Genomic DNA, 17,405 nt, shown 5'->3' on the forward strand with positions numbered 1-17,405 from the left:
AGACTGTGATCAATTAAAAAAATCATTTCTTTTAGCAAATTGAGTTTCTTGAGCCTTTCTCTGGAAACTCTTAACATGCTCCTTAAACTGCAGAATGACACACAGTGTTCCACAACATGCTGCAATGCAGCCAAAATATATTCTCTATTCATATTTATACCCTTTATATACACTAAGCATGTATATAACTGTTTGCTTGCAACCCTGTCTCCAGAAATGTGGTCCTGTACTAAATTCATAGCCAGCATGGAGAGAGAAAGTTAAGGATTTTTTCTACTAACATTACATCTTATGTCTGACAATAACCAAGCACTAAAGATGAGAAAGCAAAATCTCTGCTAAGGGAAAGACATCAAATACAGTGCTCACCAGTTAGTGGTTGATTTTCTATCACCACTTGCGCTTCATTAGTGTGGTTTACACGATACAGCTGGGTGAGGTGTAATGGATAGATCACAAAGATTAGATAGATTGACAGCTTCAGAGCAATCATATCTTGCAAATGTAATTACATGGAGACAAGACTTTGGTCTGGATTTGACAGTTGCAGCTCAGACTTACCTCTGAAAGCTACATCTACAGCCTTCATAAATCAGGTAATTATTTGGACACCTTGTAGTGCCCTCCTCTCTCCCTGAAATAATGCTCCATGAAGTCACTCCGTGACTCACTCAGCACTGATCATTTCAGGGAGAGAGGACAGGACAGTACCAGGTGTCCAAATAATGGAATGTATCCTGACGGACACACTACTGTCATTAGATTACTTTCAAGAGTAAAGTCACAGAAAAGGGATTACTGGTCCAGAAAAGGATGTTTTCCAAAAACAGCAGTTCATGTTTGGTGGGTCTTTGATACCAACCAATACTAAATGATGGACTTTAAATTATTTTACATTAATGATTAATTTAACTTTAATAATTTAATCTATATGCATCAAAAATGTGCTACGTACACTGTTACTCTTTACAGTAAAAGGCAGTGACAGAGTATTTTAAAGATTTTACAACTCACTTCATCTCAGGTGAAGATTATTTTGCTAAACCTACAATTTAAATGATTTAAAAATAGCGCTCAATTTAGAGATTGATGCTATGCTCAGTTTGTCCTATTTTTATTCTTCACAAAAAGCAACTTCTTATGATTACTCAATATCTATGAATAATTTGCAGAGTTTTAAAATTATTTTTCTATTAATCTGTCACAAGCCATGAAACTTGACATTTTCAACACGCTGAGTACATGAAAGTTGCCAGCATTGCCCACAATGCAAATAAGGTTCTTAATTACAGTATTTAAAAGAACAAATCATACAAGTGCATAATTTTTTACAGCAAAAGAGTGTGTGGACTCTGGGAGAGTGGGAAACGAGTTTCAAAATGCTGCTTAAATGTACGGTGATTTTTCTTTCAATCCCCCAAGATTTAAGCTAAAGGATAAAATAGTTATATCATTTAAAAAAAAAAACACAAACCAACAAAAAAAAAAACAAGAAAAGTTAATTATATTCTATTTTTCTATTTACACTTTCATTCTTCTTCTTTATACCTTAGTCTGCCTGGTACACAAGCAACAGACTTTTCATTTTTAGACAGTAAGCATTCAATGCATTTTACTGACTACAGGTCTACTTACCCTCTGCACACCTGTGCTAAGGGAGTCTGTAGCAATCACATATAAAATCTGTCCACTTGGATGATAGTCACCTTACGCTCAATTTGCACAAGTGACTTTTAATAATTAATGAAGATCATGACTCATGTATTAGGACTTTTGCAGAGTTCAGCATGCTTATAGCTTTGACAGGAGCCAGACAACACAAATCTCTTTCATGAGGATTTGGCAGCACAACCTAAGATGAAAACACCCAAACTTTGCTACAGCCAAATCAAAGAGCTACAGAACTATGAGTGCTACAACCAGAGCCTTTCTGATTACCCTTTTAAGAACCTGTTTGCTGCTTCTTTGGCTCTGAGGAGAAACTACATTTGTTCTTGAGCTTCCCCTTTTGGCTGTGAGGTAGGGACATTTGTTTTGCAAAGGAGGCATAAGTGGAATTTATTCAGTTCTTTTGGCTGCACCTACAGATGTATATGTGCTCCAACTGCCTTTATGGCTCCTAGGGAATACAAAGCCTTCACAGCCAGGTCATGGTGCAACTCATAGGCCTGGATTTGAGACATTTACTGGCTAGGGTGTAAAAAACTGCAGAAGAATAATTTTTTTTTCAGCTGGGTGAGCAGGTCTGTAATATTCATGTGATCCATCCATCCATCCAGGTGACAAAAGACAGGAAAAAAAAAAAGTGTGTGTGTGTACATAGGATGATCAGGTAGCCAAGGGCTGGAGGATCAAGAAAGGCATAGATGTCAGATTAATTTGGTATATTTCTTATAAGGTACTATTCTTTTAAACAAAATTTTGCATGACAAACTTTTTCCATTTCTAATATTAGTTATTCTATTGGTGGACCAAGCTTTAGTGCAAAAGTGAGAATCACAGTTCTCTGTTTCTATTCTCATATCTGTCACCAAGTTCTGTACCATTATAGGGAAAATCAAGCGAATTGTATTGAGTTTCAATTTACCCATCTGTAAAATGGCTATGGTTACCCGTCAATAATATGTGAAATGTTATATAAATTAAATGCACTGGCACATATGCAGTGACTTGCTTGAGACAAAGGAATATATCCTGCCTATCCTACAATGTAATGAACTTTATTATAAAAGGAATATGATGGCATTCTCAGTCACACAGAGAGATGAGTAGTAGAGAAATATGAAGTTAAAAAAAAAGATAGATAAACTTCAGAAGCTCACTTCTCTGTTAAAACCTTCTCTGGAGTAGGGATCCATGAGTACAGGAACATGTACCTGCAACACTAGATTTCATTCTGCATTAGACTACAAAGGTGTAAATCCTCTGATTTAGAACCATAGAATCATAGAATAGTTAGGGTTGGAAAGGACCTTAAGATCATCTAGTTCCAACCCCCCTGCTGTGGGCAGGGACACCTTACGCTAAATCGTATCACCCAAGGCCTCGTCCAACCTGGTCTTGAACGCTGCCAAGGATGGAGCATTCACAACCTCCCTGGGCAACCCATTCCAGTGCCTCACCACCCTAACAGGAAAGAATTTCCTTCTTATATCCAATCTAAACTTCCCCTGTTTAAGTTTTAACCCGTTACCCCTTGTCCTATCACTACAGTCCCTAATGAAGAGTCCATCCCCAGCATCCTTACAGGCCCCCTTCAGATACTGGAAGGCTGCTATGAGGTCTCCATGCAGCCTTCTCTTCTGCAGGCTGAACAGCCTCAACTTCCTCAGCCTGTCTTCATACAGGAGGTGCTCCAGTCCCCTGATCATCCTCGTGGCCCTCCTCTGGACTTGTTCCAACACTTCCATGTCCTTTTTATGTTGAGGACACCAGAACTGCACACAATACTCCAAGTGAGGTCTCACGAGAGCAGAGTAGAGGGGCAGGATCACTTCCTTCCACCTGCTGGTCACGCTCCTTTTGATGCAGCCCAGGATACGGTTGGCTTTCTGGGCTGCAAGTGCACACTGCCGGCCCATGTTCATTTTCTCATCAACCAACACCCCCAAGTTCTTCTCCGCAGGGCTGCTCTGAATCTCTTCTCTGCCCAACCTGTAGCTGTGCCTGGGATTGTTTAATGAGATGAAATGTTGTAACGTAAAGCCAAACTTTGTACATTTTTAAGAGCCTCCCTAGATTTTTAAGGTCTTTCTGTTTTGTCACCTAGAATTCATAAAATGTTGAAGGCCAAAATCCTTCTTGTTATTCTAATGTATTTTTATATTTTTCTAGCAGGAACGTTACAATGGAGAAGGCAAAATGATCTTGGTTATATGCACATTTATTAAAGAAAAGCACACAAAATATACTGTACCTCAGGGGAAAAAGCCACAAGACTAATGTAATGCTAAGGCTGAGAAATCAATCATGTTTAAGTAAAGGAATGCATAGCTGAAAATTCCACCTTATTTTTGCTTCCTTATCCTCGTTCCCTTAAAAATTGATGTATCTTTATTTTATAAATTACTTGTCAAATAAGACAATATGTACCAGAAAACACAATGTAATTTCTTATAAAAGCCTGCATACAATGAGTTACAGCAGTACATTTCAGACAATTTGTTTTCCAGACTCATTAAATCTGTGGAAGAAGTCAAGTTTGAATAAAAGTGGTTCCATTATTTCTGAGTTATGCTTTTATAACATTTTAAACAAAATTATGCCAAATAGCCTTAGTCTGTTGGTTTGCTATTTAAAATCATAGAACAGATGACAAATACTGCTCAAGTTTTCTGAAAGGTATATCTTTTTATTGAGGGCAACCATACAGCACAGTTCAAATTTAAATAAAAATGTTGCTTAATTTCTGGATAATAAATGGGATGGAAATAAAAATTCAATCTATTGTTAGTTTATACTACAGCATCTTAAGGAGAGAAGGATGGACTATATGTTTTTTTTAAGCACAGTATTAGAACATTCCTCTTGGTAAATCTAAATGGCACAGACAGCAGAATCCAGGATCTACCAATCTAGAAAAAACATTGAAAGAATATCAATCTACAGGTGTTTAACATACAGCACAAGAAAAGATTAATTACACCGAATCAAGGAGAAAGGAATCACAGACAATCTGCACAGTGGAGGGATGTTTGCAAATACAAACCTAACAAGATATTGTACTACCTGTCCAGCTACTGCTCAGTGCTTAAATAATCCTCTCTCACATTATTCTACCTCTCAAGCTACCAATAATTTCCTGAGTTGTTCACATTTAGAGCATACACATACTACATGTCATAATCCATCAGCATGACGAAGTGAAAATACCAAATACTGTTCCAGTGTTTAGGTTCTGGATGACTGAATCTGATTAACTGGCTGATTGAGTTTTTCAGGTGCTAGAAAAATAACACGACAAACAATGAACAAAACCTATATAGAATTATTAGGATACTACAGCCAGTGCACATGTTCATAATAGGTGAGGCAAGGAGCTGCACTCATAAGTCTGCCTGCCCAACACTTCCAATTTGAATGCATTTAAAGCTTCTCCAAACTTGGTTTCATTTTCAGACATCTTCCTCAATTCAAGTTCTTTTCACTGGGATGGTTGCTGGCTTTTCAAATTGTATTTCTTCCAGCCCAACTGCCTCAGCCCTTCCTAAGAACAAGGATAGTCATAGGTATTACTTGGTTCTTTGAAAAGGAGGTGGAAGGTATCTGTAATCCTTCACTTACTTCAAAAGACACATTTGAAGCATGGTAAAAATGCTTCCTTATGATAGCTTTCCTTATGATAAGTAGCTTTCCTTATGATAAGCATTCAAAATTTGTGCTTGTTTTAGATTGATGTTTACATAAAAATATGTAAAAAAAACATAGTTGGTGTTAAGGACATACTAGAGCATAATAGAAAAAAAACTATCTTGTCTATCTTGATGTCTAGAGATGAAGTCTTTCAAAGTGTTTTTTTCAAGAGGGTCCCTGACATCCAAGGATGTATAGAGGTCAAGAATTAGAGAAGACCAGTATTTTCAGGGCATCAGATACATTTTTATCAGACTTCAGAAACTATGTTGGAAACAAGGTATGGAACTATAAAGATGTAAAGGTCCTACTGTTACTTTGAATTCTGCTAGTAGCATCCAGTTCTGCCTCAGATTCATAGAAACATAGAATCATAGGATCATAGAATAGTTAGGGTTGGAAAGGACCTTAAGATCATCTAGTTCCAATCCCCCCTGCCATGGGCAGGGACACCTCACACTAAACCATGTCACCCAAGGCTCTGTCCAACTTGGTGTTGGACACCACCAGGGATGGAGCATTCACAACTTCCTTGGGCAAACCATTCCTGCATCTCACCACCCTTACAGTAAAGAACTTCCTCTTTATATCCAATCTAAACTTCCCCTGTTCAAGTTTCAACCCATTACCCCTTGTCCTATCCCTATAGCCCCTAATGAAGAGTCCCTTCCCAGCATCCCTATAGGCCCCCTTCAGATACTGGAAGGCTGCTATGAGGTCCCCATGCAGCCTTCTCTTCTCCAGGCTGAACAGCCCCAACTTCCTCATCCTGTCTTCATACAGGAGGTGCTCCAGTCCCCTGATCATCCTCGTGGCCCTCCTCTGGACCTGTTCCAACAGTTCCATGTCCTTTTTATGTTGAGGACACCAGAACTGCACACAATACTCAAGTGAGGTCTCACAAGAGCAGAGTAGAAAGGCTGAATCACCTCCTTCGACCTGCTGGTCACATTCCTTTTTATGCAGCCCAGGATACAGTTGGCTTTCTGGGCTGCAAGCGCACACTGAAGCAGGCTCATGTTCATTTTCTCATTAATCACCACCCCCAAGTCCTTCTCTGCAGTGCTGCTCTGAATCTCTTCTCTGCCCAACCTGTAGCTGTGCCTGGGATGGTTCCACCCAGGTGTAGAACCCTCAACTTGGCATGGTTAAACTTCTTGAGGTTGGCATCAGCCCACCTCACAAGCATGTCGAGGTCCCTCTGGATGGCATTCCTTCCCTCCAGTGTATCAGCCAAACCACACAGCTTGGTGTCATCGGCAAACTTGCTGAGGGCACACTCAGTCCCACTGTCCATGTCATCAACAAAGATGTTGAACAAGACCGGCGTTGTGGTTTAAAACTAGTCAGGCAGCTTGTTCACTCATTCCCCTCGCCCCTTCTTGCCCTCCCCCTACTCCTGGAGGGACAGAAAGGAGAATCGAAATGAATGCAACTCCCACGGGTTGAGATAAGAACAGTTTAGTAACTAAGGTATAACACAAATCACTACTGTTACCACCAATAATAACAATGATAAAGGAAATAACAAGGAAAGAGAATACAACATCTCACTACCAGCCGACTGATAACTCACCCCCCCCAAGCCTGACCAAGTACCGACCGATACCTCATCCAACCCTGCAGTCTACCAGCCCTTCTGGGTAACTCTCAGTTACATCCTGGGCATGACGTGCTGTGGTTTGGAATACCTCTTTGGCCAGTTTGGGTCAGGTGTCCTGTCTCTTCTTCCTCCGGGCTTGCCCTCCTCCCTGGCAGAGCATGAGACTCAGAAAGTCCTTTGCCAGACTAAAACATTTGAGTGGTAACTAAAAACATCGGTGCTATCAGCACCATTCCCAGGCCGAAAGTCAAAAACATAGCACTGCACCAGCTACTACAAAGGAGAAAAATGACTGCTACTGCTGAACCCAGGACAACCAGTTCCAACACTGGTCCCTGAGGGACACCACTTGTTACTGGTCTCCAACTGGACATTTGTCATGGTTTAAACCCAGTCAGGCAACTTGTTCACTCACTCCCAGTGAGTGGTGTTGGGCTGAGAACAATCGAGGCCCCCCCCCCCCCACCGGGGCTCACCCCTTTCCCGCTCCCGGAGGAACGGGGAGGAGGATCAAAAGAGTGCAACTCCTACGGGTTGAGACAAGAACAGTCCAGCAACCAATGTACAACACAAATCACCACCGCTACCACCAACTACAACAATGATAAGAGAAAATAACAAGGGAAGAGAATACAATACCACTGGCCAAGAAACGAGTCCCACCCCGAAGCCCGTGTCCTTCCGGGTAACTCCCAGTTACCCCCCCCACCCAGAGCATGACATGAATGGTATGGAATAAGGGGTGGATAATGTCCTGGGTTCAGCAGTAGCAGTCATGTTTCTCCTCTGTGGCAGCTGGTGCAGTGCTGTGTTTTGACTTCCAGCCTGGGAACAATGTTGGTGAAACCGATGTTTTCGGTTGTTGCTAAGTGATGTTTACCCTGACCAAGGACTCTGTGAGGCTCATGCTCTGCTAGGGAGGAGGGGAAGCTGTGAGGAAGCAGAGATGGGGCGCCTGACCCAGGCTAGCCAAGGAGGTATTCCATACCGCAGCACATCATGCCCAGGTGGGGGGTAACTGGGAGTTACCCGGAAGGACACGGGCTTCCGGGTGGGACTCGTTTCTTGGCCGGTGGTATCGTATTCTCTTCCCTTGTTTTTTTCTCTTATTGTTGTAGTTGGTAGTAGCAGTGGTGATTTGTGTTGTACATTGGTTGCTGGACTGTTCTTGTCTCAACCCGTAGGAGTTGCACCCTTTCGATCCTCCTCCCCGTTCCTCCAGGAGCTGGGAAGGGGAGAGCCCTGGTGGGTGGGGACACCTCTATTGTTGTCAGCCCGGCACCACTCACTGGGAGTGAGTGAGCAAGTTGCCTGACTAGGTTTAAACCACGACGACATTGAGCTGTTGACCACAACTTTTTGCATGCTGCCATCCAGGCAGTTCTTTATCCACCAAGTGGTCTACCTAGCAAATTGTTGTCTGTCCAATTTAGAGATAAGGATGTCATGCGGAACAGTGTCAAATGCTTTGCACAAATCTAGACAGATAACATCAACTGCTCTACCCCTGTCCTCAGTTCCGCAGCCCCATCATAGAAGGCCACCAAATTGGTCAGTCAGGATTTCCCCTTCGTGAAGCCATGCTGGCTGCCACCACCCACCTTGTTGTTTTTCATGTGCCTTAACATGCTTTCCAGGACAACCTGCTCCAAGATTTTGTCAGGCACAGAGGTGAGACTGACTGGTCTGTAGTTCCCTGGGTCATCCATTTTCACTTTCTTGACAATGGCAGTGTTCAGATTCAGACTCAGTTCGCTTAAAGCCAAGTAATTTCAGGCGATGTTTTTTTACAGACCAAATAACTGTCTAAACTGAGAGCTGACTTGGACTGCTGAACACTCAGAATGGTAACTGAAGACAATGGGATCTTTATCTCAGTATGTGAAGATCTTTACAGAAGACACTGAATAAGTTATAATCTCAGACATCAGGCTGGACACCTCATATTAGCAAATGCTTTAAATTAATCTCTTCATGCATAACTCCAGCTCTGTATGGTCCTCATAATACCCGATATCTCATGTGAGTTAAGTACTATCAATTCATGTTTGTCAAGCATTTTGTTAGTGTAGTGAAGAACACCGTAGGAAACAAACAAAAAAAAAAACAAACCAAAACAAGATTTTTGTTATGCTTCAACAACAGCAGTAGTTAAACATCAATTTATGCAATTAATATATAGGGCCCTGCTACACATTTTCCATTGAAAAATTAGATATGGAAATAGGCGCACTTGTTGGTCAAGTCATCACATCTCCTGAAGGGATAGTTGAGTTCTGAGTTCAGGTATTTTAGAAGGCAAAAATGACGAAGATGCCCATTAAGATGAATTGTTGGAAGAAGCCAAAGCAGTAGAACAAAATGTGGGGAAAAGAGAGACCTAGAGTGAGAGTTCTTCAGTGGCAATAGGGAAAGTCATACAAGGTTAAAGAGAGAAATAAGAAGGAAAAGAATAAAATCAGTGTTACTGCACTATCTGTCAGAGAATGTGATATTCAGCTAAAAATCTCACTCTTAACTGGAGGCTGAGAATGATAGGCTATGCAGTTTGAAATACTATGAAATCAGAATAATCTGTTTTCTTTCCAGACAAAGCTATTCAACTAAGCTTAGTGCTGAAAAGTCCCCTTAGCAATGTTCTCAATACATTCCTCAAGTATGAGAACATTATAAAGATTCAGAAATCATTTATATTCTCATCAAAACCCAAGTAAGTCATCTTGTTCTAATCAATGGTTTTGACTATGGATTCTGAGTGTCTTTTCCACTACCCTTACAGCTGAGCTTACAGATCGTAGTATTTTTATTATATATGTATGTTTCTTGATAACCTCTCATGTTTGTAAGTTTACTATTTAATGCACGAAGAACAGCAATTACATGAACAAGGACAACGCTGCAGCTTGTGGAGTGGTAAAATTATTTTTTTTTTAATAAATACAAACCCTCCTAACATCACTACCCATCTGACTTCAATCCATGATACCAGTCCAACAATCAATCACATGGGGCATTGGACACCCATAATTAGATTATAAAATCATAACTATAGTCATTTTACGTCTGCTTGCATAATTACATCAGCATGCTAATATCCTTTTAATGGTCTCTAATGATGTAATAAGAAATAATGGAATTTATTTGACAGCTACATAACCATTAACAAAACATATTAAGCATAACTATTACTTCTACAAAGATCCAGGCTGTATCCAATAGTGACAGCTAACATGTTGGATATTTTCTTCGGTGTGGAAATATTTCTAATTATGAATTCCCTAGATCTATTTCCACTCATCTGCTTCACAGGGTGAGCAAAGTTTATGTCAGTGCAAACTTGACAACAAACCAACTGCAGAAGTTGACTGAATGCACTGGGAGCCAAGCTTGAGGCTATACTGTGAATTGCAACCTATCCCTTAAAGTTGGCAGAATTGTGAAAGTGAGAAGATGATTGCTACCATGCTCAAACTAATAAAGAAGTAATATGGGAATCAGTAGGAATCCATGGCAAAAGCAATTGTTCACTTACCAAACTCCAAAGCAAGGAAAAAAAGAAAATATAAGGAAGAAAGAAAGATCTTTCCAGACAAAACTAACTAAAGGTAATAATGCATTTGTCCCTTTAAACTCTTTTTTTTTCTCAAGGAAAAAACAAGAACTCTTAATTGAGAATTTAAAGAACTTCAGAACTCATGAATAGCCCTTCCTCCTCAGGTCTTTTCATGCTATTCTTATTCATGACATGGCCTTGTCTATACTTCCAAATTAACCCTGTGATTCTCATTAACATAGAAACATAGAATCATAGAATAGTTAGGGTTGGATACGACCTTAAGATCATACATTTCCAACCCCCCTGCCATTGGCAGGGACACCTCACACTAAACCATGTCACCCAAGGCTCTGTCCAACTTGGTGTTGGACACCACCAGGGATGGAGCATTCACAACTTCCTTGGCAACCCATTCCCGTTCCTCACCATCCTTACAGTAAAAAACTTCCTCCATATATCCAATCTAAACTTCCCCTGTTTAAGTTTTAACCCATTACCCCTTGTCCTATCACTACACTAATGAAGAGTCCCTCCCCAGCATCCCTATAGGGCCCTTCAGATACTGGAAGGCTGCTATGAGGTCTCCATGCAGCCTTCTCTTCTCCAGGCTGAACAGTCCCAACTTCCTCATCCTGTCTTCATACGGGAGGTGCTCCAGTCCCCTGATCATCCTTTTGGCCCTCCTCTGGACGTGTTCCAACAGTTCCATGTCCTTTTTATGTTGAGGACACCAGAACTGCACACAATAGTCCAGGTGAGGTCTCACGAGAGCAGAGCAGAGGAGCAGAATCACCTCCTTCGACCTGTTGGTCACATTCCTTTTGCTGCAGCCCAGGATGTGGTTGGCTTTCTGGACTGTGAGCGCACACTGAAGCCGGCTCCTGTTAAATTTCTCATTGACCACCACCCCCAAGTCCTTCTTCACAGGGCTGCTCTGAATCTCTTCTCTGCCCAACCTGTAGCTGTGCCTGGGATTGCTCCGACCCAGGTGTAGGACCTTGCACTTGTCATGGTTAAACTTCATGAGGTTGGCATCAGCCCACCTCAGAAGCATGTCAAGGTCCCTCTGGATGGCATTCCTTCCCTCAACTGAAAGCGTATCAACGGAACCACAGAGCTTGGTGTCATCGGCAAACTTGCTGAGGGTGCACTCAATCTCACTGTCCATGTCATTGACAAAGATGTCTGTACTCTGAAATCTTTGCAGTAGTCTAAAAAAAATCAGACCTATGCTGTTACTTCCTTATAATTCAGAATTCTTGGAGGGAAAATTGAGAATTGAGAATTTTACACCAAGCTAATAATTAGTTCATAGTTCAAACTAGACTAGTATGTTAGATTTCCACCCCTTCTATAAATCCTTGGTCTCAGACTTACTAATAGCTTTTTCTATATAATGTCCCATCAAAACCAAAAAACAACAACAACAACAACAAAAACAAAACAAAACAAACCCCCCAAAAAAGTCTCCTTAAGAAAAAGATACTTTTACTTGCCAGTAAAATAAAATAGTCTAAGTCACCTATGATTCCTTAAATTGTATTTCCTGGGAGGCCTCATTCTCACACTTTGAAATGTCAATGGTGCATTAGGAATAGCCATGACATCAAGTTTTTCCTGAAACCTGTCTCCAAGAGGCTACTCAGAAGCTAAACAGGGTCTTCAGATTCATAAAGTTTCCACTGGTAATTGTGTTGTGACGACAAAAGAATACATCCAAAAAGTGTTAATTCTTTACTTGGTGAGGCTTTTTTCTAAAGCTTCTACTGCTGCTACATCTACTGGCCAGCTCCACATTTCTCTAGCATTTCATAGATTTAACTTGAGTCACATCTCATTTTCTTGAATACAGAAAGTTTATGGATGAATTCTTTACTCACTTGAGATTTGGGATAACCTTCCCAAATAACAGATTTATAGAACTTTTAAAAATACAAAATACTTTTTAAAAATATTGTGGTGATAGGCAGAATGCTCAGTCCTCTTTAGAGTTACTATAATTCATAACACACTTTTAAAGTAATGACCATGCAAGTACTTTCACTACAGTCATATGACTGCATATTTATAGATGCAAAATAAGCAGCTTTTCCAATGACATACGTTTAAAAAAGGAGAAAAGTTTGTTCATAGCTAGCTGTATCACTGGAGGGATATTTTTCATTAGGGAAGGAATCTACAGCCTGCCAATTGCAATGTTGTGATTTATCAAATGATAAAAAATAACCAAAAGGCTTTATGCTAACAATTAGAAAGGTAAGTTAAAGTGCTCTTGTACTGTAAATGAATGAACTTAATGAAGCAGAACCAGTTGATTCCAGCAGAGAAATTGTTCCATGGGATTACCCCTTTAAATGTGCAGCAGACTTTATCTGCTAATATTCCATGAAGAACGCAAATTCTCTTTACAAGCAAGACATACAATATTATTGGGTTTTGTTATTTCAAAACTCAGTTTTCATAAAAAATACATTTCATAAAATACAAACAAGAAACCATTCAACAATACAAAAAGCTGTTTTAGAAATAAAACCCCAAGAATATTTTCCTTCTATACTACTAACGCTAATATGTCTGGTATTTGACAGGTTTCTAAGAATACTTTCTCACCAGTAGTCCATTTCTCCCTTCATTTACAGTAGTAGGAGGAGTAAATCTTTTTTTTTCAAGATAGTAATAAACACTTTCACCAAAGATGAAGCATCTTCAGGCTGTGACTTAAAACATGGTGTTAAAAGGGAACCAAAGGTTAAACAAAAGCTGATGGCAGCACAAGCAAGGCTGAGAAAGATGCTGCTCTTCAGCAACCTGACTCATGGGCCAAAACAAGCAACCCCAAACCTTCTGAAACATAGGCAGGAACTGGATGCTACCCAGACATCAGTTATTTTCTGTGCGCCAAGATGAGACTTCTTTCAAGCAAGCTGTCAAACCCTCCCACAGCTGACCCTTCTCTTCCACTGCTTTTCTAACTAATTTTATCTTCTGTTTTAAAAGGGAAGAATTAAGTTTCATGAAGTAAATGTTCCTACCCCAAATTATTTCAGAAAATCCCTAACCTAAATTTTTTTACTGTGCATGGCATGGCAAATCATAATCTCCTAGTTCAGGAAATCAACATGCAATCACCAGTATGGATCAAGGAAAACAGTAGTTCAACATAGCTGAACACCCTGTGATTTGTTAAATGAGTAGCTGATCAAGTGGCACAACCTAGTGTGCTATATGCCAGACTCAAAGCCAGGAAACCAAGTTCTTATCCATCCCTGATGTAATTATTCCCATCAGCAACGCTGGCTATAATGACCCTTCACAGGACTTTCCTTACCTAGAAACTGTTAAATAAAGTTGGTAATATTTTTACAGCACTTGGATTGGATTATTTTTCCCTACGGAAGCTTAGGAAGTGTAGGGGATGTTATAAAGACCATCATGATATTCTTTATTGTCTATTGCACACTCTTATTAACTCTGACATTAAAGAATAGATATTTGCTTATGAGACAAACTATTCAAAACCAGTGAGAAATTCAATAAAATTAAAAGGGGCAAATTCCATGTACATACTTGACATCATCGAAGGCACTCATCTGCAGCTTCAGGATATCTGCCACTTCCTTTATTAACTCCAAGCCCTTTTCCACACTTAGGAGGCTGTTGAAAGGGAGCAAGAAAATAGAGCATTACAAAAATGGAACTCATCAATACTTGAGAGGCTAAAAGTCCCAAAAGAGTTATCACCTTGGCCTGTTAGAGTCTGAAAGCCACCACTAACTGTATTCCTGTCACATAGTGATCATGATAACAAGGGAATTGGGATCAGGTGCTTCTTCAGGCATGATGAATCACCTGAATTTTCCAGCAATAAGACAAACAATAAGGTGTAAATGGAATTGTTAGGAAGTGTAATGGGCCCATGATGCAGCAACCAGTTCATCTCAGTCCTCAATAAAAAATGTAATAAAGTAAAAGGACAGAAAGAGAGAAAAGGATTGACGAGACAAGGAGGGAAACAAACAATGAAAGTCAAATTGCAGGCTCAGTATCAAATGGACAAGGGAAAAGCATATTTTTAAATTCATTAGTTTTTAAAATGAATCTTCACCCAGTGAAGGGATACAAAATTATTATGGATTTGAAAGTAAACAATAGAGTAAGGCACACAGTCCAGAGGACACTGATTAGATACATAGGATTTAGTTTGGTGGGTGGATGCACTGCTGCAGAACTCCCTTTAAATCTTTTTAACCTTTGTCAATGCCACATTTACATTTTTTAATTTAGAAAACAGGTTGCAATCAAGCCTAACATAAGAGGACTGCTATCATCTTAAAAAGCACTTATCTAGATGTAAAATTTATATTTGCAAAAATTTCAGGTTATTAGAATTGCTACAACTCCAAAGATGCATTAAGAACATTCTGTTCCTAATATATAGATCATAGCTTGCTTAGTCATTTTTTGGTACTGTGGAATCAAACCCAAAAGTATTAAAAAAGTAAAGAGGTAAGGAAATGATAGACCAATGTCCAGTGAGAACAACAATTGTGATTATAGAATTATTCTCAACATTATAAAGCCCCAAAGACCATGAAATTAAACTTTATGATCTTGATACTTATCTAACTTATGCCATGACAATTCAGAAACATCTTTGATGAGACTAACCTAGGGGAAAAAAGGTTCTGCATTTTTTCCTTCAACGATTTATAACAAGTAGGAAAAGGAGGTGTCAAAAAAGTATGTACTATTAGACATGATCTTTTCAACTGGACTAATGGGAAAAAAATGATTTTTTTTTTTCAAAACTGTGTACCTAGGCTGTTATTTCTGCTTCATAGTGAAAGCTTTTTAATCAAATCTTATATCACAGTAATCATTGCCACAATTTTATTTATTGTCTGCAATGAGCACAGTTTATTTATTTATTTATTGTATTGGGTTCTGCATACACTGCCCTAAAGGCACCTCTATTTAAATAATGGCATGTCTCATGTGGATCTCAGTTAGAATGGAATTGCTCAGCCTCCCTTCATGGTACTAACCCAAAATGTTCAAGAGACCCCCTGTCACACAAGCAGAGGTAGCCCCTCAAGGCACCAGATAAATTTGGAGTTTTTCCAGATGTCTAAGACAGAAATGTTCTTGTGTGAAAGTAACAAAAGAATCTGATTGTTTCTGAAATGAAAAAAAATGTACTACATATTATTCATAAAACCCCTATATTTCAAGGACTGTTAGTGAGTAGAAATGTGATTATTCCCATCGCTATGAAAGCAGATTGTCACAGTGACTCAGGGGCTTATGTGTTAATTAAATCTTTTCTCCCAAAGATGTTGGCTTAAATTTTATGGAAATGATTGGTGTCAGCAAGTGGGCTTTTACTGAAATAGCAAGTCTACACAGCAGTGCAAGCAAAGTCTGCTGCATACATTCGTGTCATTTTTTTACCAAGGGAGTCTCATTTGTAAAAGCTCAACCTGCTCCTTACCCCTCCTTCCCTGAAAAACCATTCCTCAGCTTCAATAACAAGGTATGCTGCTACAAGCCAATGCAGCGACAGCCACAGAGGGATGTAATCACAGCATTCAAATTCTACAATAGAGAAAGAATGCTGGAGAGAAAATAGAAGAGAAAATGGTTTTGGAAGGCCATTCTTTTGCAAGTCTGAGTATCCAGGAGTTGTCCTAGTAACTCTCATGCAATACCAAACTAAGACACACAGGTTCACAAATTCACATGCAGATTCTTAGGATAAGAAATTGTCATTCATAACAGCTCAGGAAAGCTGCAGAACCAGTACTCTTTGGTACCAATACTACTATTGATCCCACTACCACATTCGAGGATTCACAGTAAAAATTATTAATTTATAACACAATATTTTCCAATACATTTTTTTCCAATTTCTTAACACTGATACATACTAGTACTGTTTATTACAGTTCTGTCACAGTTGTGTTGTAGGAGAGTTGAATATTCAAAACCTTTCTCTAAAAATGCCAAAACATCATTCTATGCACTATTTCTGCTTTGCTTTAATTTAGTGTTGCATTTTGCTCAGCTTTGCACAGCTTGCACAGTGATTAGCTTTGTTTACATAGAGAGAATACGCTGTTCGCAAGGCAGTGTTAAGCACACTAGCCTGCTTTGCAACAGCATCATACATCGACATCACCCATCTGATTTCAGGTTTCTACAAGGACTGTCACCAGAAGACAACTTGCAAACATCATCTGTCCTCCTGCCCTTGGTCCTCCCACACATCCCTGGCGCAAGTACACAGTACTCATGGAAGAGCCGTTATTTGTGATCTTTCACATACTATGCTTGGTTTTCAGCTTGAATTAATTCAAAGGGAAGTGTTACATAACACCAAGAAAGAAAGACAAAAAACAGTGGTTCAGATGAGGAGCAAATAGTGAGATAATCCAGACAGAAACTGCAATAGTCGAAAGAAGACTCTTTAGAAAACCCTGATGCTGAAACTATTTTATCAAGACCGAAGACATGGAGGAAAGCTAAGGGTGGAGATAGGGTTCACACTACTTTTTCTGAGCTGTCAAGATGGTCGTTTCAATTCCCTATAAAGGGGAACAAGAGAGGGAAGCCTCTTTTTGGTGATGGTCCTTGCTGGCACTTGGAGCTGTATGGCACAAAGTGATTCTCTGGGCTACGGCCACTCAATTTCAAGACATGCCACAACACGAGGTCCAACTCTTGCATTTTCTCTCAGAAGCCTATGTTAACACATATCAGTAAACCAGTAATGGTGAACTCTTAGAAGAGAAATCACAATTTATATAGGCCTCAGAAATACAAAGCATGTGCCAGAAAAAACAAAAGCAGCAGCAAAGACTTACTCATGGAAGCTGTCTATGCTTTTCATGTTTT

The 17,405-nt window shown here is 39.7% G+C and overlaps 1 protein-coding gene across 5 annotated transcripts in view; it reads right to left on the reverse strand.

Moving 5' to 3' along the window:
• PTPRN2 (protein tyrosine phosphatase receptor type N2) overlaps window positions 1–17,405 on the reverse strand; it is a 657,474-nt gene that overhangs the window by 370,966 nt on the left and 269,103 nt on the right. For all 5 annotated transcript variants that reach the window (XM_062621502.1, XM_062621503.1, XM_062621499.1 and 2 more), the window contains one exon: window positions 14,079–14,165. In XM_062621502.1, the coding sequence (XP_062477486.1) occupies window positions 14,079–14,165 (87 nt within the window). The remainder of the gene's footprint in view (window positions 1–14,078; window positions 14,166–17,405) is intronic.

The sequence above is a fragment of the Pezoporus occidentalis genome, unplaced genomic scaffold (genome assembly GCF_034315485.1).
Source record: "Pezoporus occidentalis ecotype Australia unplaced genomic scaffold, CSIRO_AGI_Poc_V1 ctg23, whole genome shotgun sequence".
Classification (NCBI taxonomy): domain Eukaryota; kingdom Metazoa; phylum Chordata; class Aves; order Psittaciformes; family Psittacidae; genus Pezoporus; species Pezoporus occidentalis.